General features: G+C 55.6%; 3 protein-coding genes across 5 annotated transcripts; 2 read left to right on the top strand and 1 right to left on the bottom strand.

Annotated features, from left to right (window-relative positions):
- The first annotated feature begins 282 nt into the window (after positions 1-282).
- socs9 (suppressor of cytokine signaling 9) lies at positions 283-5,892 on the top strand. Of its 2 annotated transcripts, none has more exons than XM_038786041.1 (2): positions 283-375; positions 2,986-5,892. In XM_038786041.1, exon 2 carries the CDS (start codon positions 3,220-3,222, stop codon positions 4,528-4,530), a length of 1,311 nt encoding a protein of 436 aa, XP_038641969.1. In that variant the 5' UTR covers positions 283-375; positions 2,986-3,219; the 3' UTR covers positions 4,531-5,892. The 2 variants fall into 2 exon arrangements, with proteins under 2 accessions (XP_038641969.1, XP_038641970.1); XM_038786042.1 differs by lacking the exon at positions 283-375 and adding an exon at positions 1,918-2,067.
- Positions 5,893-10,993: 5,101 nt separating this feature from the next.
- mrps12 (mitochondrial ribosomal protein S12) lies at positions 10,994-16,140 on the bottom strand. Of its 2 annotated transcripts, none has more exons than XM_038786037.1 (3): positions 16,033-16,140; positions 12,449-12,542; positions 10,994-11,504 (listed from the first exon to the last, which is right to left on the bottom strand). In XM_038786037.1, the coding sequence occupies exons 2-3, from the start codon at positions 12,495-12,497 to the stop codon at positions 11,068-11,070; spliced, it is 486 nt and encodes a 161-aa protein (XP_038641965.1). In that variant the 5' UTR covers positions 12,498-12,542; positions 16,033-16,140; the 3' UTR covers positions 10,994-11,067. The 2 variants fall into 2 exon arrangements, with proteins under 2 accessions (XP_038641965.1, XP_038641966.1); XM_038786038.1 differs by having other exon boundaries at positions 10,994-11,501.
- Positions 15,951-25,846, top strand: LOC119957871 (E3 SUMO-protein ligase ZBED1-like). Its single transcript, XM_038786036.1, is given in 6 exon segments — positions 15,951-16,229; positions 20,797-21,108; positions 22,120-22,255; positions 23,165-23,385; positions 23,387-24,380; positions 24,383-25,846. Coding segments are annotated over 5 exon segments (2,430 nt in total). The 5' UTR covers positions 15,951-16,229; positions 20,797-20,814; the 3' UTR covers positions 25,168-25,846.

Below are 25,846 nucleotides of genomic sequence, written 5' to 3'. Positions count from 1 at the left end.
CCGATGAGGGTCAGTGTGTGTGGGATCCAGTGTGGGATCCAGTGAGGGCCAGTGTGTTTGGGATCCAGTGAAGATCAATGTGTGTGGGATCCAGTGAGGGTCAGTGTATGTGGGATCCAGTGAGGGTCAGTGTGTGTGGGATCCAGTGAGGGTCAGTGTATGTGGGACCCAGTGAGGGTCAGTGTGTGTGGGACCCAGTGAGGGTCAGTGGCTGATTCCAGGTTCAGTGACTCTGTTCCGGGTTTTCTCTCCGCCCAGCTGCAGTTCGCGCTCTGGCCGCCGGGGGCTCCGAGGGCGCTGCCGGGGGCGGGGCCGCTCCTCAGTCCCGGGCAACGGAGGGGAAACGGCGACGGCGGCGGCCGGGGCGGGAAACCGGTAACTACCCCCCTCTCCCCCCCCGGTAACCTCCCCCCCGTAACTAACCCCCCATACCCCCCCCCCCCGTAACTAACCCCCCCCCCCTCCCCCCCCCCGGTAACTACCCCCCCCCCGGTAACTCCCCCCCTCTCCCCCCCCGTAACTAACCCCCTCCCCCCCTCCCCCGGTAACTCCCCCCCCCCCCCCCCCTCCCGGTAACCTCCCCTCCGTAACTAACCCCCCCTCTCCCCCCCCCCCCGGTAACTACCCCCCTCTCCCCCCCCGGTAACTACCCCCCTCCCCCCCCCCCCGGTAACTACCTCCCCCCCCCCCCCCCGGTAACTACCTCCCCTCCCCCCCGGTAACTACCTCCCCCCTCCCGGTAACCTCCCCCCCGTAACTAACCCCCCCCCCCCCATACCCCTCCCCCTCCCGGTAACCTCCCCCCCCCCCCCCCCGGTAACTACCCCCCTCTCCCCCCCCCCGGTAACTACCCCTCTCCCCCCTCCCCCCCCTGGTAAATACTTTCCTCTTTTTTTCTGGTAACTACCCCCCTCTCCCCCCCCGTAACTACCCCTCTCCCCCCCCCCCCCCCCGGTAACTACCCCTCTCCCCCCTCCCCCCCCCCGGTAACTACCCCTCTCCCCCCCTCCCCCCCCTGGTAAATACCCCCCTCTCCCCCCCTGGTAAATACCCCCCTCTCCCCCCCTGGTAAATACCCCCCTCTCCCCCCCCCCCTGGTAATACCCCCCTCCCCCCCCTGGTAAATACCCCCCTCCCCCCCCTGGTAAATACCCCCCCTGGTAAATACCCCCCCTCCCCCCCCCCCCTGGTAAATACCCCCCCTTCCCCCCCCCCCCTGGTAAATACCCCCCTCTCTCCCCCCCTGGTAAATACCCCCCTTCTCCCCCCCCCGGTAAATACCCCCCCCCCCCCCTGGTAAATACCCCCTCCCCCATAAATACCCCCTCCCCCCGGTTAATACCCCCCCCCCCCGGTAAATACCCCCTACCCCCCGGTAAATACCCCCCTCCCTCCGGTAAATATCCCCCTCCCTCCGGTAAATATCCCCTCCCCCGGTAAATACTCCGGTAAAAACTCCCCTCGCCGGTAAATACTCCCCTCGCCGGTAAATACTCCCCTCGCCGGTAAATACTCCCCTCGCCGGTAAATACTCCCCTCGCCGGTAAATACTCCCCTCCCGCAGTAAATGCTCCCGTGATAAAAACTCCCAATAAATACTCCCTTCCCCTGGTCAATACTCCCGGTAAATACTCCCTCCCCCTGGTAAATACTTCCAGTAAATACTTCCCTCCCCTGCTGAATACCCCCGGTAAATACTCCCAGTAAATGCTCCCCCTGGCAAATAATCTCGGTAAATACTCCCTTCCTCAGTAAATACTCACCTAGTAAATACTCCCAGTAAATACTCCCTCCCCCAGTAAATACTCCCTTCCCCAGGCAAATAATCCCGGTAAATACTCTCCCCCAGTAAATACTCCAAGTAAGTACTCTCCTTCCCTTTCCCCGGTAATCTCCCCTTTCCCACAGTAATTGCCCCCTCTCCCCGGCAATTGCCCCCTCTCCCCATTAATTACACCTTCAATTGGTATTAATTCTCCTTCCCAGATACTATCCTCGGTATCGGGGATTTAATGGTCATTTTGAATTTACCGGATATTTATTAGTGATTAGTTGGGAATTTAACAGGTTAAACAGGGGGCTGGATATTTACTGGGTATTTTTCAGCTGTTCACTGGGATTTTCTCGGTATTTACTGAGCATTTAGAATCATAGAATTTACAGTGCGGAAGGAGGCCATTCGGCCCATCGAGTCTGCACCGGCCCTTGGAAAGAGCACCCTACCCAAGCCCACACCTCCACCCTGTGCCCGTAACCCAGTAACCTAATCTTTTCGACACTTAAGGGGCAATTTGGCGTGGCCAATTCACCTACTCTGCACATCTTTGGACTGTGGGAGGAAACCGGAGCACCCGGAGAAAACCCACACAGACAAGAGGAGGAAGTGCAAACTCCAAACAGACAGTGACCCGAGGCCAGGAATTGAACCTGGGGCCCTGTCGCTGTGAGGCAACAGTGCTAACCACTGTGCCACCTTGCCGACCTATTACTTCATATTTACTCAGGGCCTCTGGCTTGTTCCCATATAAATACACCCAGTATTTGTTACTGAGATGGAGAGTATTTTGCATCAGGTCTGGTTAACGAGGAGTTTCTTCAGCCGGATTAATGACTGGTGCAGGAGCCCCACCCAAGCAGAGTCGGACAGGGCAGCCCCAGCCCTGTGCTGTTAGCTGCCCTCAGTCACAAGACGGAAGCCGGGGCTCCACGACCGTACTCACTGCTTTCCCCCTCAAGGGGCAAGAATTAATCCTGAGGGATCCCTTCTCCCACTTCCCTGTCAATGCTGCGCAACAGGGGCCAAGGGGCGAAATATTGAGCGAGGGTCTGCCGGTGTGAAGCAGTCGCTCTGTTATTCGGAGATCATCTGATCAGGCTAGTTGTGTCATAGAACATAGAAAAATACAGCACAGAACAGGCCCTTCGGCCCATGATGTTGTGCCGAACTTTTTCATTCATGTTCCTTTATCTCTTTTTTTTTTGCAGTGCGAGTTTCTCCGTGGTATTTCCTGGTTTCCAGCCCCGAATCAAACCGAGGAGCGGGGAATCGCGAATGGGCGCAGGGCTGGCAGCACAGGGCAAGATGGCTGCTCGAACTGTTGGGCGTGTTTCTAGGTATCGTCTGTTAACTGATTCGATCAGCCATTGGTGTCTCGGCGGGAGTTCGTCTTGAAGCTGTGACCCTCGATCGGCGCTGATTCCCGCTCACTCCCGGAAAACATGTCGGATCCACAAGAAAACCAGAGGCCGGAGAAGGATAAGCGGGCTGTGAGGCCAAAGGTCAGACGGGGGGACCCAGAAGATCAGGCGGAAGGTCGGAGCAAAAGGAAGAACAGAAATTCCCACAAATCCGAGGCCTCCGCCGGCACCTCGGGAATAGAACAAAAGGAGGGGAATGTCGAGAATCCTTCGGGCGGGAGATCGGGGAAACAGAATCTGGATCTGACCCGGGAGAAGGATTCCCGTGACTTTGGAGCATGCAAACTGCACAGCAGATCCCTGAGGCAGCGGATACAGGATGTTGTGGGCCAGTGTTTTCCCATTAAATCCCACAGCCTACATTCTGCCATCTTATCCTCCTCCAAAAGGAAGATCCACATTAGCGAACTGATGCTTGATAAATGCCCCTTTCCTGAAGGCACAGATTTAGCACAGAAATGGTACCTGATCAAGCAGCACACGGCCCCCGTCTCACAGAGCCCACCGATGCTGGATACCGCACCCTCTGGTGGGACGCCAGTGGAGGATGAAGATGACCGTCTGAGAGAGAGAAGGCGGATCAGCATTGAGCAGGGGGTCGAGCCCCCGCCCCACGCACAGATTCACACCTTTGAGGTGACAGCACAGATTAACCCCTTGTACAAACTGGGGCCCAAACTGGCGCCAGGAATGAATGAGCTGGCTGGAGATGACCGGGCTATGCTCCAGGTACAGGAGAGTGTGCCCGTCGAGGAGGTGCCCCCTCCCCAACTGGCCCCAGAGCAGGTGGAAATCAAAGATGGCTATCGCGCCCACACGCAGATCGACTACATCCACTGCCTGGTTCCCGACCTCCTGGAGTTGACCACTTTTCCTTGCTACTGGGGGGTGATGGATCGGTACCAGGCTGAGGCTCTGCTGGAGGGTAAACCAGAGGGAGCCTTCCTGCTGCGGGACTCTGCCCAGGAGGACTACCTCTTCTCGGTCAGCTTCCGCAGGTACAGCCGCTCCCTGCATGCACGCATTGAGCAGTGGAACCACAATTTCAGCTTTGATGTCCACGACCCCAGCGTCTTCCACGCCCCCACTGTCACCGGCCTGCTGGAGCACTACAAGGATCCCAACTCCTGCATGTTCTTCGAACCACTCCTCTCCAGCCCCATCAACAGGACCTTCCCGTTCAGTCTCCAGCACATCTGCAGGGCTGCCATTTCCAGCTGCTCCACCTACGATGGGATTGACCTCCTCCCGATTCCCAACACCCTGAAGGAATACCTGAAGGAATATCATTACAAGCAAAAGGTGCGAGTGCGTCGACTCGATACCAGGTGAAACCAACAGAAAGTCACTGTAACTGGACCTCCTCCAAACCGCAGAGATAGAGGATCAACTTTAAATAACTTTCTTATCGTTTACTATTTATTTGAAGATTACAAATTCTGACCTTAACCTAACAGTATTTTCTTGCAGTTTTTTTGTGCTAATTCTATATTTGTTGGAGCACCAAAGTATTGCAGCATTAAGCACAGGTATGTGCAATGCAAAGCTCCCTCTGCACTGTCCCAATAACACACCTTGCCACCCTCCTGCTCCCCAAACCACACAGGATTCAGTCCTCCTGCATTAATGCGATACCATTAGCTACACCAGCCACCCTGCGTCTGATCGCCACTCCTGGTACCAATCAACCCCCATGTTGAGACTGACCAACTCATCTCACATCCGATTCCCACATCTCCCGAATTAAGAAGACTGCATCTGTTATCCAGCCTGGATTGAAACGTGGGCCCCAGAGGTGAAAGCCCAGGTGTGCCATGTGTCACCTTTGTTTACTGCCCCCCTCCACCAACATCACAATCTCTTCCCCCCCCCCCCCCAATTCAATTGTCAATCCAAATTTTCCCCCTTATAAGTTTGAAAAGGCACGGAGGGGGAGATAAAACTGAAGCCATAAATCACCATTGGGACCATGACTGAGAGCTGCTTTGTTTGTTAAAGGTTTAGTTGTTACACTGTCTCGGTGTAGATATGGACCACGTTAACTGCGGGTAATTAACCAGACATTGCTTCCAGAGATTCCATCCATATGTGTTAGCCATGTCCCCTACGGCCACCAAGTGTATGGACTGTCAATGCACTGAGCTATTGACCAGAACACAATCTTAATCGAGCACATGATTGTTTTGATGTATGTCATTAAATTCTGAAGAGTGATTTTTTTTTAAGGCTGTAATCTCATTGTGTAACTGCGGACGGACCTGTGGATAAATCTACTGCACGTTTCAGTCCTGTGGGTGGTCGGTTCTGAGTTTGATGATCTCAGTTCAGGTCAGAATTTGGCCTTTACTTTAGGTGTCTGCTGCGATCGAACAGTTTTTGGCTATACTCTGTCTAGGGTTTATTCAGGATGTGACTCCAGACGTTTACAGGTACCGGTGCAAATCCTACATGCGCAGAGGCTTGTAAATCTTCTTGATAAAATCACTGGGTAACTGACTGATTGGTGAGGTTACAAATCCAGAGCTGCTGGATACACTTGTTTTATTTGGAGTCACATTTTTCACCTACATAATTCTTTGATCCAAGAGTCATTCAGCAAATGCTGAGGGCTAGTTAGTTGCAGGAGGAGTTAAATTGATGCAAACTACGTTTAGAGTTGATGCCTGGATAAATTAAAAGCTCAAAACTAATCTATACAGTTGTCCCTCAGTTCATCAAGCTTCATTTAATGTCTTTGATGGTCCGTGAGCTTAGGCATATGGTCAAGAATCATCATAATGGAGGAGCAGTACGTTATCACAGTGGTTAGCATTGTTGCTTCACAGCGCCAGGATCCCAGGTTTGATTCCGGCTTGGGTCACTGTCTGTGCGGAGTCTGCATGTTCTCCCTGTGTTTCCTCCAGGTGCTCCATTATCCTCCCACAGTCCAAAGATGTGCAGGCTAGGTGGATTGGCCATGCTAAATTGCCCTTGGGTTAGTTGGGGTTGCTCGGTTGCAGGGATAGGGTGGAGGTGTGGGTTTAGGTAGGGTACTCTTTCCAAGAGCCGGTGCAGACTCTTATGAGCCGAATGGCCTCCTTCTGCACTGTAAATTCCATGATATCTACGATAGGGTTCACCCATAGTTCTTAGCAAGAGCGAGACCTCTATTATAACCACACACACTCACACAAAGGCCTGGGATTTTCACACAAATTCACTCCCTTTCCCGCAGTAACTTTGGAGGAAGATTGTCCATTTCTCTTCTTGAGTTTCCTCTGTAACCAGGGCCAGTGATCGGGGATTGCTTGCCAAAATGTCTACCCCAAAAACATTTCCACCTAGTGCTCCAGAATATACGCTAGAAAAAGCCCAGCTGCTGATTGGCTCCCAGAAATTTACAAATAATTACAATTGCTCTCTGACTGACCTCACTGAGCCCTGAATATGCATTTAGAGCTTTATTTTTGTTTGCTCACACTCCTCCAAAGTGCATTGGGACATTTTACGATGTGACTAAATAAATACAGCTTGTTGCTAGGCCAACGGCCAGATACCACAACCTGCGACTATGCACAAGCAATGCCATGGGAGATCTGTCAGTAGGTAACCAGCGCAGGATATGGAGCAGTTTCACTCCACTAAGTAGTATAGGTAAAAGCAGTCTCCACTGGCAGGAAGCTGGAGTCGGAGGAGCAAATAAAGGGGAATAAAAGCAAGATTAGTCACGGCAAGGAGGACAGACGCTTCACACCTGGGCCCTGACATGTCCCTGATCAGGAGAGATAAACATTTTATTTTGTGCATTTCCCTGAAGGCGTTGACCCCCTGACTGAGCTCAATCCTCTCCTCCCTTCACCTGGAGTGGCAGTTGTTGCTTCTGACTGTAAATGGAGCAGGTGATCTAATCAGCAAGGTTTTTAAAATAAATTTTAAAGACCAAGTTTTCTGGCCTGAAGTTAGTTGTAAAGGGAAAGCGCATTCCCTTTATTTTTAAAAATAAATTTAGAGTACCCAATTCATTTTTTCCAATTAAGGGGCAATTTAGCGTAGGCAATCCACCTACCCTGCACATCTTTGGGTTGTGGGGGTGAAACCCACGCAGACACGGGGAGAATTTGCAAACTCCACACGGACAGTGACCCAGAGCCGGGATCGAACCTGGGACCTCGGCGCCGTGAAGCAGCAGTGCTAACGCCCTTGCATTCCCATTATACACTTTCAGACAAGCAGTGTACAAAGGGAATGCCTCCCAGCCCAATCCTTCACCGTAAAATATTTGTTCATTTCTGTTTAAAGAAACTGTTTGAATAATTGTATAAATTGCCAAACTGGTTAGGAGGGAATGGCTTTGTGGGAAACCCAAGCCTTCCCACCATTCGCAGCAGGCCCTCACCCTCGGTCTCTGCCCTCGGTAGGGAAGAGCAAACGAGTTATTCAGGATTCATGCACATATTTGCTGAGAATTGGCGTCAGGATTGGATCGGATTCCCTGTCTCCTGTCAAGGCTGTAAATGGCCTCCTGGGTGGTTATTGGTGAGTTACTGGCCTTTCTATTGAACTACCTGCTGGTGAAAGGCGGTGCCCTCTGGGGAGGAGGACAAGAGGAGAGGAACGGTGAACAGCCCTCAGCTTTCCTTTCTCTGATGGGAAAAGGGAGTTGTCTTGCGAAAATCGTGAGGCGATTCCTCACGCAGCCAGATCAGGTACGCACCGGTTTATCAGTGACAAAGCAGTGCTGAACCCCATGTTATAGTGACAGACCTATGCTGAATCCCAGTTATACAGTGACAGACCTGTGCTGAATTCCAGTTATACAGTGACTGATTTGTACTGACTCCCAATGTTTTACAGATCAGTACTGAATATGTTATTCAGTGACAGACCTGTACTGAATCCCAGTGTTATACAGTGACAGACCTGTACTGAATCCCAGTGTTATACAGTGACAGACCTGTACTGAATCCCAGTGTTATACAGTGACAGACCTGTACTGAATCCCAGTGTTATTCAGTGACAGACCTGTACTGAATCCCAGTGTTATTCAGTGACAGACCTGTACTGAATCCCAGTGTTATACAGTGACAGACCTGTACTGAATCCCAGTGTTATACAGTGACAGACCTGTACTGAATCCCAGTTATAGTGACAGACCTGTGCTGAATCCCAGTGTTATACAGTGACAGACCTGTGCTGAATCCCAGTGTTATAGTGACAGATCTGTGCTGAATCCCAGTGTTATACAGTGACAGACCTGTGCTGAATCCGTGTTATACAGTGACAGACCTGTACTGAATCCCAGTGTTATACAGTGCCAGACCTGTACTGAATCCCAGTGTTATACAGTGACAGACCTGTGCTGAATCCCAGTGTTATTCAGTGACAGACCTGTACTGAATCTCAGTGTTATACAGTGACAGACCTGTACTGAATCCCAGTGTTAGTGACAGACCTGTACTGAATCCCAGTGTTATACAGTGACAGACCTGTACTGAATCCCAGTGTTATACAGTGACAGACCTGTACTGAATCCCAGTGTTAGTGACAGACCTGTACTGAATCCCAGTGTTATACAGTGACAGACCTGTACTGAATCCCAGTGTTATACAGTGACAGACCTGTGCTGAATCCCAGTGTTATTCAGTGACAGACCTGTACTGAATCTCAGTGTTATACAGTGACAGACCTGTGCTGAATCCCAGTGTTATTCAGTGACAGACCTGTGCTGAATCCCAGTGTTATTCAGTGACAGACCTGTACTGAATCCCAGTGTTAGTGACAGACCTGTACTGAATCCCAGTGTTATACAGTGACAGACCTGTACTGAATCCCAGTGTTATACAGTGACAGACCTGTACTGAATCCCAGTGTTATACAGTGACAGACCTGTACTGAATCCCAGTGTTATTCAGTGACAGACCTGTGCTGAATCCCAGTGTTAGTGACAGACCTGTGCTGAATCCCAGTGTTATACAGTGACACACCTGTGCTGAATCCCAGTGTTATAGTGACAGACCTGTACTGAATCCCAGTGTTATACAGTGATTGACCTGTACTGAATCCCAGTGTTATAGTGACAGACCTGTACTGAATCCCAGTGTTATACAGTGACTGACCTGTACTGAATCCCAGTGTTATACAGTGACAGACCTGTACTGAATCCCAGTGTTATAGTGACAGACCTGTACTGAATCCCAGTGTTATTCAGTGACAGACCTGTACTGAATCCCAGTGTTATACAGTGACTGACCTGTACTGAATCCCAGTGTTATACAGTGACAGACCTGTACTGAATCCCAGTGTTATACAGTGACAGACCTGTACTGAATACCAGTGTTATACAGTGACTGACCTGTACTGAATCCCAGTGTTATACAGTGACTGACCTGTACTGAATCCCAGTGTTATAGTGACTGACCTGTATCCAGCATTACTGTACCTGTTATACAGTGACTGACCCGTCCCTAACAGTACTATACCTGTTATACAGTGACTGACCTGTATCCAACAGTACTGTACCTGTTATACAGTGACTGACCTGTATCCAACAGTACTGTACCTGTTATACAGTGACTGACCTGTATCCAACAGTACTGTACCTGTTATACAGTGACTGACCCATCCCTAAGAGTACTGTACCTGTGTTATACAGTGACTGACCCATCCCTAAGAGTACTGTACCTGTGTTATACAGTGACTGACCTGTATCCAACAGTACTGTACGTGTTATACAGTGACTGACCTGTATCCAGCAATACTGTACCTGTGTTATACAGTGACTGACCCGTCCCTAACAGTCATCCTCACGTGAGAGTCCCCCCTCATCCCAAGGACCGAGTCTCCACGTCGGCAGAGCGGACCATTTTGCCAGGTCTTTCCTGCTGCTTCTGCAGGAGGACCTTGCAGAAACTCTCCTCCCCGGCCTCCCAGCGAATAAAAAAACATACATGAGTATATATAAGTTAATGACAGGAGGAGGCCAATCGGCCTCTCGAGGCTTCTCCGCCATTCAATAAGATCGTGACTGATTTGATTCCAACCTCAACCGCACATTCCCGCCGACCTCCGATAACCTTTCACCCCCGTGTTAATCCTGGATCTGCCTTAAAAATATTCAAAGATTCTGCTTCCAGTGCCTGTTGAGGAAGAGAGCTCCAGAGACTCCTCTTCCTCAGGGAAAATAATTCTCAGCTTAATCTCAAATGGGTGACTCCCCCTAGTTCTAGATGCTCCCACAAGAGGAAACGTCCCCTCCACATTCACCCCGTCAATACCCCTCTGGATCTTACATGTTTCAAGAAGATGATCGCCTCTTCATCTTCTAAACTCCAGCGGATACAAGCCTGACCTCTGCAACCTTTCCTCAAAAGACAATCCAAAATGGACCATCTCACATTTTACTCCATTTGCCAATCCTCTGCCCACTCGCTTAAGCTATCCATGTCCCCATCTCTTTACAATTTACCTTCCTACCTCTTTCTGTATTATCAGCAAATTTAGCGACAATATCTTTGGTCCCTGCATCCAAGTCCGTTGTAGAAACTGTAAACGGTTGAGGATGTGGAGAGTTTCAGAGGGAACTGTAAATTCCCCGCATTTCCTGGGGAGGGTTATCTGGGCAGCGATCAGGAATGTTGGCATGTACACACCCATACCCGACTCAGTGGTACTGAGGCTAACAGCTGTGCACCCCACCCCCCTCCTCCCCCACTCGCCATGACACTGTGAAGACTGGTGACAAAGGTTTGGGGACCTGTTTTCTGTTCTAGGTGAATGGAACATGCGTAATCATAAAGAAAGGCAATCCTGCCAAACGTGGATTCAAACAGCTTTAATCATTCACTCGCAGTCCCAGCCACTATTTCAATAATGTCCTGCGACACACAGCCGTTACTTTTTCTTTTGGACGTGAGCGCAGTCGTACTTCCCCCGAACGACTTTTAACTTGACGCCCGGGAGGTCCTGTGTTCGCCCCCCCTCCACCAGCACGATGTTGTGTTCCTGGAGATTGTGGCCCTCTCCGGGGATGAAGACGATCGCTTCCTTGCCGTTGCTGAGCCGCACGCGGGCGCACTTGCGGTTGGCCGAGTTGGGCTTCTTTGGTTTGCGGATCATGGTCTTCAGCACCACACCTTTCAGCTGGGGCCGGCCGAAGGTGGCGCCTACCTTGGGTGGGGCGCGCTTGGGTTTGCCCATCTTGTGCATCTGGTGGAGGGTGGCCATGGTCCGGCTGTTCTGCTGGGAAACGGGAGGAGGCAGCGTGACTCTGGGTGGGAAAACCCGCTGAAGATGGGAAGCTGGGGAGGAGTTGAGCAGTCTTGCGGCTGCTGGAGGGAAGCACAGAAACATTCACAGTGTCTTTAATGTCAGCAAACAGGTTGTAATTACAGCACAGAATCAGCGGCAGCCGTGTGCACCATCTAAAAGAGGCACTGCAGCAACTCGCCAAGGCTCCTTCAGCAGCACCTTCCAAACTGTTACCACCACTAGAGGGACCAGGGCTGCAGATACTTGGGAACCACCCTCCAAGTCACTCACCATCCTGACTGGGGCTGAGTGGGTGGGTCTGTAGCAGAGATTGGGGTTGTCCTTCTGCAATCAATGGGAGATCAACTAGGGAGAAGCACAACGGTCTGTCGCCTGGCCAACCTAGCACTGGACAGACGATGTCTGCAGCATAGGCCTGCTGTGGGGACGGACTGAGTGCTCGGGTACATTTTTGCCACCGCTCTCCCAGCGCTGCAGAGAGGGGGTAGAGGCAGCAAGTCAGCATATTTGCTGACAAATAGGGGAAAACACTCAATTAGCCACCCAGTGCTAAATTCCAGAACAACAGAGGCTATTCGGCCCATCGTGTGATAGAAATCGTAACGGTCTACAACACAGAGAGAGGCCACTTGACCTACTATGTCAGCTGAAAGATGAGCCAGCCTTTTCCCCCCCCCCACATTTAGTCCTCTCTGTGCTGCTCTCTGAATCAGCTGGTGCCACTGCCCCACCTTCTCCCCTTAGCCCTATGCCGATTTCCTGTTCAGAAAATGATCCCGTTCCCTTTTGGATCCTCCCACTCTCTGGCAATGCATTCCCGATCCTAACCACTCGCTGCGTGCAGAATCCTCGCCGCCGTTGCTGCCAAAACAACCCGCACATCACACAGTTTTTGTACAAACACGATCACCTTCCCTGCTAATTATTCCACCCCCTCCTCTCCCAGCCCCGCCATTTCTTCTGATTGCCCCTCTTCTGATTCTGACACAAATAAAACTCTCACCCAAACTCAACGATGACATCCAGGTCCTCATCGCACCTGTGGAGAACATCTCTTCAGCCTTGACCCCACCACGGGAACAGAGTAGTTTTCAGTCCTACACAACGAAAACAAACCAGTGCGATAAGATTAGAGAAGCCAGGATTATCTCCTTAGAGAATATTAAGGGGAGCTTTGATGGAGATGTTGAAAAGTAAAGAAGGGGAACCTTCCGTCAGGAGGGGTGTCTGTAACCAGAGTGCAAAGAACCAGAGGGAGAGATGAAGTGGATATTGTCTGCGTGGGTTTCCTCCGGGTGCTCCGGTTTCCTCCCACAAGTCCTGAAAGACGTGCTGTTAGGTAATTTGGACATTCTGAATTCTCCCTCAGTGTACCCGAACAGGCGCCGGAGTGTGGCGACTAGGGGATTTTCACAGTAACTTCATTGCACTGTTAATGTAAGCCTACTTGTGACAATAATAAAGATTATTACTATTTTTATGCTGCAAGTTATGATTTGGAACGCTCAGCTTGAGATGGCAATGGAAACAGGTTCAATAACTTACCCTGTCCAGAGAGTCATGCAGTACAGAAGAGGCCCTTTGGCCCATCCAGTCTGCACCAACAAAGCTATACTAATCCCACTTTGCAGCACTTGGCCCATAGCCTCGAATGTTATCACACTGATACAAGCTTTGCTGGTGAGGCCAACATTTATTGCCCATCCCTAGTTGCCCCTTGAGAAGGTGGTGGTGAGCCGTCTTAAACCGCTGCAGTCCTTGAGATGTAGGTACACCCACTGTGCTGTTAGGGAGGGACTCCAGGATTTTGACCCAGCGACAGTGAAGGAACAGAGACCTATTTCCAAGTCAGGATGGTGAGTGACTTGGAGGGGAACCTCCAGGTGGTGGGGTTCCCAGATATCTGCTGCTCTTGTCCTTCTAGATGGTAGTGATCGTGGGTTTGGAAAGTGCTGTCTAAGAAACCTTGGTGAGTTCCTGCATCTTGTGGATGGTACACACGGCTGCTCCTGTGTGTCGGTGATGGAGAGAGTGAATAATGAGTCTGGTAACAATTTTAACTGATTTTCCAGATTAACCTTGCATTTGGGAAAGCTTTCATCTGATGTGGACACGAGAAACTCGGGAAATCAGTTTCACCAGAATGCCAAGCCCAGAAATAGTGGGCTGGATTCTCCGATTTTGCAGCTATGTCCGGAGGAAGCATCTGGTCTTCTGACCAAAACGTCGTGCCGCCCTCACACCGATGCTCCACCCGGTGGGGGGCTAGCAGCCGCACCACGTGAAGCCCCCGTCTTTACCTGCAGATACGGATGCAGAATGGCCAGGTCCATGGCCGCGCATGCGCACGGCGACGGCTGGGCACGGACCCGGCCTGCCAGATAGTGTCGCTTGAAGCCCCCTTCGCCACCCCCAGCCCCTGCTGAAGACCCCCCCTCCCCTCGCCAGCGGAATTGCACTCCCTGCACCCGACTGGCGGCATTGGACACGGTCCGCAGCCACCACGCCAAGTCCCCGGAAAATGAGAGTACACTCGACTCGCCTTCGGAAGTCGGGCCGTCGGGGGCGGAGCTTCGGGGGGAGGGCCTCAGAGGATATCCTGAGGCCGTCCCAGCAGCATGCGGCCTACTCAGCGATTATACTGTTTTGGAGGGGGCGGAGCATCTAAAAACCGGCACTGTCCCCGATTTCGCCGAACGCGATTTCAACGTCGGCAACCGGAAAATCCCACCCAGCGCCTCGGTATTTACAGCCCCCCTTTTTGTAGGAGTTAGAGGGGTTTTTCGTTTTTTTTTAATTTAGCATATCCAATTATTTTTTTCCAATTAAGGGGCAATTCAGCGTGGCCAATCCACCTAACCTGCACATCTTTGGGTTGTGGGGGTGAAACCCACGCAGACACGGGGAGAACGTGCAAACTCCACACGGACAGTGACCCAGGGCCAGGATTCGAACCCGGGTCCTCAGCGCCGTAGGCAGCAATGCTAACCACTGTGCCACCGTGCTGCCCAGAGGGGTTTTTCTTGATGGAAGTCTAAAATCAATTCCTTCCTCCCCGAGCTGTTGGATGCAGGTTCCATGGTTGCCAGTCAGTATTTACCCCCCCCCCCGACAGTATTTACCCCCCCCCCAGACAGTATTTACCCCCCCAGACAGTATTTACACCCCCCCCGACAGTATTTACCCCCCCCCCGACAGTATTTACCCCCCCCCCGACAGTATTTACCCCCCCCCGACAGTATTTACACCCCCCGACAGTATTTACACCCCCGACAGTATTTACACCCCCCGACAGTATTTACACCCCCCCGACAGTACTTAAACCCCCCCGACAGTATTTACACCCCCCCGACAGTATTTACCCCCCCGACAGTATTTACCCCCCCCCCCGACAGTATTTACCCCCCCGACAGTATTTACCCCCCCCGACAGTATTTACCCCCCCGACAGTATTTACCCCCCCGACAGTATTTACCCCCCCGACAGTATTTACCCCCCCGACAGTATTTACCCCCCCGACAGTATTTACCCCCCCCCGACAGTATTTACCCCCCCCGACAGTATTTACCCCCCCGACAGTATTTACCCCCCGACAGTATTTACCCCCCCGACAGTATTTACCCCCCCGACAGTATTTACCCCCCCCCCCGACAGTATTTACCCCCCCGACAGTATTTACCCCCCCCCGACAGTATGTACCCCCCGACAGTATTTACCCCCCCCCAGATAGTATTTACCCCACCCCAGATAGTATTTACCCCACCCCAGATAGTATTTACCCCACCCCAGATAGTATTTACCCCACCCCAGTGTTTACCCCACCCCAGTGTTTACCCCACCCAGACAGTGTTTACCCCACCCAGACAGAGTTTACCCCACCCAGACAGAGTTTACCCCACCCCAGTGTTTACCCCACCCCAGTGTTTACCCCACCCCAGTGTTTACCCCACCCCAGTGTTTACCCCACCCAGACAGAGTTTAACCCCCTCCCAATCAAGCAAATGCCCCAATCAGGGTGATCAAGCAGGACAAAGAGGGCGAATATGATACTTGACTGGATGGGGCATCATGCCCAATTCTGTGCAGCCAGAGTCATTGGTGAACTATTGGCATTGGGTCCAGCAACTGACCACCCAGACCCAACCCCAGGGGTACTGAGGCTAACTGACCTCCCAGACCCAACCCCAGGGGTACTGAGGCTAACTGACCTCCCAGACCCCAGGGGTACTGAGGCTAACTGACCTCCCAGACCCAACCCCAGGGGTACTGAGGCTAACTGACCACCCAGACCGAACCCCAGGGGTACAGAGGCTATCTGACCTCCCAGAGGTACTGAGGCTAACAGACCTCCCAGAGGTACTGAGGCTAACTGACCTCCCAGACCCCAGGGGTACTGAGGCTAACTGACCACCCAGACCCAACCCCAGGGGTACTGAGGCTAACTGACCTCCCAGACCCCAGAGGTACTGAGCCTAACTGACCTCCCAGACCCCAGAGGTACTGAGCCTAACTGACCACCCAGACCCAACCCCAGAGGTACTGAGGATAATTCCCGGAGGTACGGGGCCGGATCCGGGGGAAACTCACCCGCGGGCCGGGCTGGAGTGAGGCTCCGAGCGGAACCAGGCCGCGTTTCCGTGGAGACCGGGGGCGGGGCTTAGATACAGACAGGCCCCAAATCTGCGTCACTTCCTGTTGCTGCGGAGCCGCTTCCGGGAACCTCGAGCCGCGTTTCCGTGACAACCGAGAGATAGTGACTGAGGGAGGCTGGAGGGAAGAAGAGAGTGAGTGACAGGATGCGGGGGGTGTGGTGTGAGGGATGGAGAGAGGGGTGAGGGATGGGGGGGGGTGTGAGGGATGGAGAGAGGGGTGAGGGATGGGGGGGGGGTGTGAGGGATGGAGGGGGGGTGTGAGGGATGGAGGGGGGGGTGTGAGGGATGGAGGGGGGGGTGTGAGGGATGGAGGGGGGTGTGAGGGATGGAGGGGGGGGTGTGAGGGATGGAGGGGGGGTGTGAGGGATGGAGGGGGGTGAGGGATGGAGAGGGGTGAGGGATGGAGGGGGGGTGTGAGGGATGGAGGGGGGGTGAGGGATGGAGGGGGGTGTGAGGGATGGAGGGGGGGGTGTGAGGGATGGAGGGGGGGTGTGAGGGATGGAGGGGGGGGGTGTGAGGGATGGGAGGGGGGGGTGTGGAGGGATGGAGGGGGGGGTGTGAGGGATGGAGGGGGGGGGGGGGTGTGAGGGATGGAGGGGGGGGTGTGAGGGATGGAGGGGGGGGTGTGTGAGGGATGGAGGGGGGGGGGTGTGAGGGATGGAGGGGGGGGTGTGAGGGATGGAGGGGGGGGGGGGTGAGGGATGGAGGGGGGGGTGTGGGGGTGGGGGGGGGGGTGTGAGGGATGGAGGGGGGGTGTGAGGGATGGAGGGGGGGTGTGAGGGATGGAGAGGGGGTGTGAGGGATGGAGGGGGGGTGTGAGGGATGGAGGGGGGGGTGTGTGGAGGGATGGAGGGGGGGGTGTGAGGGATGGAGGGGGGGGTGAGGGATGGAGAGGTGTGAGGGATGGGGGGGGTGTGAGGGATGGAGGGGGGGGTGTGAGGGATGGAGGGGGGGGTGGAGGGCGGAGGGGGGGGTGTGAGGATGGAGGGGGGGGTGTGAGGGATGGAGGGGGGGGTGGAGGGATGGAGGGGGGTGTGTGAGGGATGGAGGGGGGGGTGTGAGGGATGGGGGGGGGAGAGTGTGAGGGATGGGGGGGGGGTGTGAGGGATGGAGGGGGGGGTGGGGGATGGAGGGGGGGGGTGTGAGGGAGGGGGGGGGGTGTGAGGGATGGAGGGGGGGGTGAGGGATGGAGGGGGGGTGTGAGGGATGGAGGGGGGTGTGAGGGATGGAGGGGGGGGTGTGGGGAGGGGGGGGGTGTGAGGGATGGAGAGGGGGGGTGTGTGTGTGAGGGGGGGGTGTGTGTGAGGGATGGGGGTGGTGGTGTGAGGGATGGGGGGGTGGTGTGAGGGACGGAGAGGGGGGGTGTGAGGGACGGAGAGGGGGGGTGTGTGTGTGAGGGGGGGTGTGGTGTGAGGGATGGGGGTGGTGGTGGTGTGAGGGATGGGGGGGTGGTGGTGTGAGGGATGGGGGTGGTGGGTGTTGAGGGGGGGATTGGGGTTGGTGGTGTGAGGGATGGAGGGGGGGTGTGAGGGACGGAGAGGGGGGGGGGTGAGGGACGGAGGGGGGGGGAGTGAGGGACGGAGGAGGGGGGGGGGTGAGGGATGGAGAGGGGGGGTGAGGGATGGAGAGGGGTGAGGGATGGAGAGGGGTGAGGGATGGAGAGGGGTGAGGGATGGAGAGGGGTGGGGGTGAGGGATGGGAGAGGGGGGGTTGTGAGGTTGTGAGGGATGGATGAGTGGGTGTGATGGAGGAGAGGGGGGGGTGTGACGGGATGGAGTGAAGGGGGGTGTGAGGGATGGAAGAGGGGGGTTTCCCTGTGTGAGGGATGGAGAGGGGGGGTGAGGGGGTGTGAGGGATGGAGAGGGGTGAGGGATGGAGAGGGGTGAGGGATGGAGAGGGGTGAGGGATGGAGAGGGGTGAGGGATGGAGAGGGGTGAGGGATGGAGAGGGGTGAGGGATGGAGAGGGGGGGGGGTGAGGGATGGGAGGGGGGGGGGTGAGGGATGGAGGGGGGGGGTGGCGGGATGGAGAGGGGGGGTGTGAGGGACGGAGAGGGGGGGGGTGTGAGGGATGGAGAGGGGGGGTGTGAGGGATGGAGAGGGGGGGTGTGAGGGATGGAGAGGGGGGGGTGTGAGGGATGGAGAGGGGGGGGGGGGTGTGAGGGATGAGAGGGGGGGTGTGAGGGATGGAGACGGGGGGGTGTGAGGGATGGAGAGGGGGAGGGTGTGAGGGATGGAGAGGGGGAGGGTGTGAGGGATGGAGAGGGGGGGTGTGAGGGATGGAGCGGGGAGGGGTGTGAGGGATGGAGGGGGGGGTGTGAGGAATGGAGGGGGGTGTGAGGGGTGGAGGGGGGTGTGAGGGGTGGGAGGGGGGTGTGAGGGATGGAGGGAGGTGTGCGGGATGGAGGGGTGTGTGAGGGATGGAGGGGGGTGAAGGATGGATGGAGGGGGGGGGATGGAGGGGGGGTGAGGGATGGAGGGGGGGGTGGGGATGGAGGGGGGTGTGAGGGATGGAGGGGGTGTGTGAGGGGGAGGGGGGGGGGGGTGAGGGATGGGGGGGGTGAGGGATGAGGGATGGAGGGGGGGTGAGGGATGGAGGGGGGTGTGAGGGATGGAGTGGGGTGAGGGATGGAGTGGGGTGAAAGATGGAGGGGGGTGAGAGGGACGGGGGGGTGAGAGGGATGGAGGGGGGGAGTGACGGATGGAGGGGGGGGAGTGACGGATGGAGGGGGGGGAGTGACGGATGGAGGGGGGGTGAGGGATGAAGGGGGGGTGAGGGAGGGGGGGTGAGGGATGGAGGAGGGGGGAGTGACGGATGGAGGGGGGGGAGTGACGGATGGAGGGGGGGTGAGGGATGAAGGGGGGGAGGGATGGAAGGGGTGAGGGGGGGGGGTGAGGGATGGAGGGGGGGGTGAGTGAGGGATGGAGGGGAGGGTGAGTGAGGGATGGAGGGGAGAGTGAGTGAGGGATGGAGCTGGGGGTGTGATGGAGCGGGGGTGGGATGGAGGGGGTGTGTGTGGGATGGAGGGGGGGTGTTGGATGGAGGGGGGGTGCGGGATGGGGGGTTGGTATGGAGGGGGGGTGTGGGATGGAGGGGGGTGTGGGATGGAAAGGGGGTGGGATGGAGGGGGGGGGGGGATGGAGGGGGGGCGTGTGGGATTGAGGGGGGGTGTGGGATGGAGGGGGGTGTGGGATGGAGGGGGGTGTGGGATGGAAGGGGGTGGGATGGAGGGGGGGTGTGGGATGGAGGGAAGGAGAAGAGAGTGAGTGGGGGTGTGAGGGATGGGGGTGTGAGTGATGGGGGTGGGGGTGTGAGTGATGTGGGGGTGTGAGTGATTGGGGGTGGGGGTGTGAGGGATGGGGGCGTGTGAGGGAATGGGGGGGTTGGAGGGATGGGGGGTGGGGGTGTGAGGGATGGGGGGTGTGAGGGAATGAGGGGGTGTGAGGGAATGAGGGGGTGTGAGGGAATGAGGGGGTGTGAGGGATGGGGGGTGTGAGGGATGGAGGGCGGTGTGTGAGGGATGGAGGTGGGGTGTGAGGGATGGAGGTGGGGTGTGAGGGATGGAGGTGGGGTGTGAGGGATGGAGGGGGGGTGTGAGGGATGGAGGGGGGTGAGTGAGGGAGAAGAGAGTGAGTGGGGGGTGGGGGTGTGAGGGATGGGATGGGGGGGGGGTGTGAGGGAATGGGGGGGTATGAGGGATGGAGGGGTGAGGTATGTAGGGGTGAGGGATGGGGGGGTGGTGTGAGGGATGGGGGGGTGGTGTGAGGGATGGAAGGGGTTGTGAGGGATGGAGGGGGGTGTGAGGGATGGGGAGGGTGTGAGGGATGGAGCGGGGCTGTAAGGGATGGAGGGGGGTGGGATGGAGCGGGGGGTGTGAGGGATGGAGGGGGGGTGTGGGATGGAGGGGGGTGAGGGATGGAGGGAGGGGGGTGAGGGATGGAGGGGGTGCGAGGGATGGAGGGGGGTGCGAGGGATGGAGGGGGCGTGCGAGGGATGGAGGGGGCGTGCGAGGGATGGAGGGGGGTGAGGGATGGAGGGGGGTGTCTGAGGGATGGAGAGGGGTGAGGGATGGAGAGGGGTGAGGGATGGAGAGGGGTGAGGGATGGAGGGGGGGGTGTGAGGGTTGGGGGGGATGTGAAGGATGGAGAGGGGGTTGTGAGGGATGGGGGGTGTGAGGGATAGGGGGGTGTGAGGGATGGGGGGGTGTGAGGGATGGGGGGGTGTGAGGGATGGGGGGGATGCGAGGGATGGAGGGGGATGTGAGGGTTGGGGGGGTGCGAGGGATGGAGGGGGATGTGAAGGATGGAGGGGGGTGTGCGGGATGGAGGGGTGTCTGAGGATGGAGGGGGGGTTGTGAGGGATGGAGGGGGATGTGAGGGTTGGGGGGATGTGAAGGATGGGGGGGGTTGTGAGGGATGGGGGGTGTGAGGGATGGGGGTGTGAGGGATGGAGGGGTTGTGAGGGTTGGGGGGATGTGAAGGATGGAGGGGGGTGTGAAGGATGGAGGGGGGTTGTGAGGGATGGGGGGTGTGAGGGATGGGGGTGTGAAGGATGGGGGGGGTGTGAGGGATGGAGGGGTGGTGAGTGGGGGAGGGAGGGAGGGTGTGTGAGGGCTGGGGGAGGCATGGTGGGTGGGGGAGGGTGAGGGAGTGGCAGGCTGGAGAGGACCTGATGTGACCCATCTCCCTGTTGTATTGCAGTCAGGCCGGCCGGAGCTGATGCGGAGTCACGGAGGCTCGGGGATGCCCCGGGCCAGTGAGCTCTGGAAATATGTAACTCGGAGGGATGATAAGACCATCGTGTGCAACATCTGCAGCAAAGAGCTGGTCACGTCTGGCAGTGGCACTGTGCTGCGGCTGCACCTGGAGAGGAATCACCGCATCCACTTCACAGAGGAGCTGACTGACCACAACAAGGTGCAGGGAGACAGCAGGGTTGAGCGGACCCCCGCCATTCTGACCATCAAGGACAGGACTCCAAAAATCACACAACTTATTGGGATAGACAGTCCTGTAAGTTCTTCTTCCCTTTGGAAGGTGACATTAGGAGATGTGACCCTGTCCACGTACAATCCCCAATTCATAGAATTCACAGAATTTACAGTGCAGAAGGAGGCCATTCGGCCCATCGAGTCTGCGCCGGCTCATGGAAAGAGTACTCTACCCAAGGTCAACAACTCCAGCCTATCCCCATAACCCAGTAACCCCACAACCCAGTAACCCCACCCAACACTAAGGGCAATTTAGCATGGCCAATCCACCTAACCGCACATCTTTGGACTGTGGGAGGAAACCGGAGAACCCGGAGGAAACCCACGCACATACGGGGAGGATGTGCAGACTCCGCACACACAGTGACCCAAACCGGAATCGAACCTGGGGCCCTGGAGCTGTGAAGCAATTGCACAATGCTACCGTGCTGCCCTAATTCACAGTTTCTCCTCAAATTCTACCATTTCTTCAAACTGCCAGCTGCCCTAATTACCCCCAGTTGTGGGTCAGGGTGAAATATTGATTTCTAAATACCTGTGAGGAGCTCCTTGTGATTGTGTCAAAGGCTCGAGTTACGAACAAGTTGTTTGTCTTTTAGTGCCTTTCACTGCTCCCTCCCCTCCCTTTCCCCTCCCTCCCCCTCCCCTTCCCTCTCCCTCCCCCTCCCCTCACTGTGGTTCCTCCTCTCCAGCCTCCTATTGCGAGTTTCAGCAGCTTGGCTGGTTTCCCACTGAGTTCAGCCAACCCGGGATGGAGTTTGTGAACATCTGGTCCGTGTAGCTCAACAAATAATAAAAATGACAATGCCGCCCAACATCCCTTTCCTCCTCCCAGTGCACCTCAAACCCCCCCCCCCCCCCCCCCCCCCCCCACACACACACCCACCCAACCCCCACCGAGCTTCCTTATCCGTGTATCAGTGCCAGCTCTGAGATGGGAATGTGTGGACTCTTTAGCCAAATTCTTATCATCACAGGACAGGCTTCGAAAAAGCTAATACTGTAATGTTGTTCCATCCCTCTCTCCCTGAAGGTAACCCTGCCGGCACACAGCAGTAAGAGGATATCCGAGATGCTGCGAGAGTGTGCAGCTCAACTGGAGTCCGATGAGGACCAGGAAATCTACCCCTTTGCTGGGGTTGCCGAATCCTGCACTGCATTAGCTGAAGGTACAGTCACAATATAGTGTGGAATCTTAGATCAAAATTAGCCAGTGCTAATGAACTCTGTCAGTACTCGCTCCCACAGGGAGTGGGGAGAATGTGGGACTCGCTCCCACAGGGAGTGGGGAGAATGTGGGACTCGCTCCCACGGGGAGTGTGGAGACTATGGGACTCGCTCCCACGGGGAGTGGGGAGAATGTGGGACTCGCTCCCACGGGGATGTGGGGAGAATGTGGGACTCGCTCCCACGGGGAGTGGGGAGAATGTGGGACTCACTCCCACGGGGAGTGGGGAGAATGTGGGACTCGCTCCCACAGGGAGTGGGAGAATGTGGGACTCGCTCCCACAGGGAGTGGGGAGAATGTGGGACTCGCTCCCACGGGGAGTGGGGAGAATGTGGGACTCACTCCCACGGGGAGTGGGGAGAATGTGGGACTCGCTCCCACAGGGAATGATTGGAGGTAAAGTTTTGAGACATATAAGGGTAAGCTGGATAAACACATGAGGTGGAAAGGAATAGAAGGATAGGGTGAGGTAGAAGTCGAGGGAGGAGAGTTTTAAAAAAAAAGAAATTTAGAGTACCCAATTATTTTTTCCAATTAAGGAGCAATTTAGCGTGGCCAATCCACCTACCCTGCACATCTTTGGGTTGTGGGGGTGAAACCCACGCAAACACAGGGAGAATGTGCAAACTCCACACGGACAGTGACCCGGGGCTGGGATTCAAACTCGGGTCCTCAGTGCCATAGGCAGCAATGCTAACCACTGTGCCACCGTGCTGCCCCGAGGGAGGAGACTTGACCATGAACATCAGTACAGATCTGTTGTCTGATGGGCTGGCTCTGTGCTGTACATTCTGAGTTATGGTCTGATTAAATGAACTGGGTGCCCTGAATGTTTTTGTATTATTTGCAGACGAGCTCTCCATGGTTTTGCGATCCTATCACCTGGCCAGGGATGGGAGTGTGGGTTCCAGAAGGAGGAAGGGAAATGAGCTGAGCTACAAACGAGCCTCGCCTGTGAGCTGCCAGGAAAGCTCGCAGACGACGTGGGAGTTCTTCAAGAAGCTGAACGAGCGCTGCGTGGAATGCAGCCTCTGTCGGAAGCAGCTGTGTTACCACAACAGCATGACCAGCCTTGCGTGAGCATCTGAGACGCAAACACAACCTCAGTGAGCTCGACCTCCGGCAGTCCCACGACGAGGGGTCCTCGTCCTCTGAGTCCATGGGGCAAGAGCCCGAAGTGAAGAAGAACAAGCCAGTGAGCATCTCCCAACTGGTCCTGCACGACGCCAGACCTTGCTCAGAGAAAAGAGAGGAGGTGATCAGTGACCTGATTCTGGGAATGGTTTTCCGGGACTTGCAGCCTCTCTCTGTCATCAATAACGAGGGCTTTAAGAGGCTGCTTAGCTTCCTGGAGCCAAGTTATAAAATACCATCAAGCACCCTTTTAGCCACTAACCTGAGACACAAATACACCATCGCCAAGTTACAGCTGGAGCACCATCTACACTCAGTCCCATCTCTGACTCTCTCCACAGATACCTGGGCGTCCCAGGGCAAACAGACCTACCTGACCATCGTGGGCCATTTCATTGACTGTCGCTGGCGCTTGGCCCGCTGTGTTCTCAAGACCACCCCCCAGTACAACCCAGCGCCAGATTATGTCGGGGAGGTGCTCTACACCGTCGCCGGCGAGTTTGGTGTCTCCTGCAAAGCGGTGAGCTGCGTGGTGCACGACAGCGCGAGCGGCCTCCTGAGCAGCGCCCGCCTGCTGCAGGAGCGCTTTGGCTGGTCCAGTCTCTGTTGCGCTGGCCGCATGCTGCAGCTGTGCATCAAACTGGGGCTGCAGGTGGAGCAGGTGCAGCACACGCTGAGCGTCGCTCGACGCATCGTCAACCACTTTGTGCACAGCCCCCGGGCAAATGCCGAACTGGGCGCCAAGCTGGCAGAAATGAACAAAGAGAGGCTGGCACTGGTCATGGACTCTGCCACTCGCTGGAGCAGCACCTTCGACATGTGTGAGAGACTGTTGGAGCTGCGCTGGGCAGTGAGCATGGTGCTGGAGGAGGATCGAGCTGGGAGTCTGACTGTCCAAAACCTCTCTGATCACCAGTGGAAACTCCTGCAGGATTACTGCCCATCCTGAAGACTTTGAAAGTAGCATCGTCTTTCCTCAGTGAGGAGCAGAATGCCTCTGTGTCCTCCTTGGTCCCCTGTCTTCATGGGGTGATAACAGCCCTCAGGCATCACCACGGTGACCCAGGCTGTATCGTCCGGACAGTGAGTGCAAAGATCAGGACCGAGATAGCTAAACGTTGGCACCTCCCTGATGACGATGTAATGATGGAGAGTCCGGCCATTGTGGCATCCTTTTTAGATCCACGATTCAAGGACCTGCGCTTCCTGAGTGCGGACACGCGTGACAAGGTCCACAATAAGGTGAAGAACATGCTGTCCAGTGCTGTGGTCAGTCCTCAGTCTCACTCATCCAGCTCCTCCTCAGACGAGCACAGTGCCAGAGAACACGAGCTGGGCGGCAAGCACCGGGACCGCAAGGGGAGCCACCGACCCAGCCAGTGTGAGTACGACCTCCTGTTCGGCGAAGACCCCACTGAGCGCATGCCAGAGATTCACCAGCAGCTGGAGAGTTACCTGGCCGAGCCCCTGCGTAAACGCAACACCAACCCCTTCGAGTGGTGGAAAAACAACGAGCATCGATTCCCGGTGGTGGCCAACCTGGCCAGGCAGTACCTGGCCATTCCTGCCACCTCTGTGTCGGCTACCACCGCGTTCTTCTGTTCCAATAGCATCCCAGAGCAGGCCAGGTCAGCTCTGCTGCCAGAGGACATTGACCAAATCCTCTTCTTGCACAAAAACTTTGATTATATCGAATCACTAAAGAGATACAGACAATGAGGTCGGCACCGGCCTGTGGACACGGGGAGTCGCCAGATTTAATTTGTTTCTCAACTTGTTCATCAATTGGGGTTCATTTGAATCTCTAGCCAATAGCTTATTGACCCCATGTGCTCCACGCAACTGTCTATGACCTTCTACTCCCTCCCCCACTCTCAGTGACCTTCAACCCCATCCCCATTATCAATGACCGTTAATTCCCCCCCACTATCAATGACCTTCAACCCCCGTCACTGACCTTCAACCCCCCCTCCCACCCTCACTGTCACTGACCTTCAACCCCCCTCCCACCCTCACTGTCACTGACCTTCAACCCCCCTCCCACCCGCACTGCCACTGACGTTCAATTCCCCCCCTCCCACCCCACTCCAGCATCCTCCATTAATCCACTCGCACTTAGCGTGTGAGCTGAAGCTGTGAGTATTGGTAGGCAGATCGACTAGGGCAGGCATCACGTCCTGTCCTGCAACATCCGTTGGGTAGGATGTGGGAACCCGGTTTCCCTCTCCTCACCAGTGACAGGAGACGTGATTTTCCCATCCGAACCCATCGCCCTCACACCGGCTGAGTTCAGACAACTCGGCAAGGACCAGAATTCCAGAAGGAAGAAATCCCATCCCAAAAACCAACTGTGTCTGTTTATTCGGAATGAACAGTCTGCCCCACAGCCCTCGGCAAA

Source organism: Scyliorhinus canicula, chromosome 27, assembly GCF_902713615.1.
Source record: "Scyliorhinus canicula chromosome 27, sScyCan1.1, whole genome shotgun sequence".
NCBI lineage: Eukaryota > Metazoa > Chordata > Chondrichthyes > Carcharhiniformes > Scyliorhinidae > Scyliorhinus > Scyliorhinus canicula.
Note: the sequence above shows the minus strand (reverse complement) of the source record. Positions and strands in the feature narration are given on the sequence as shown.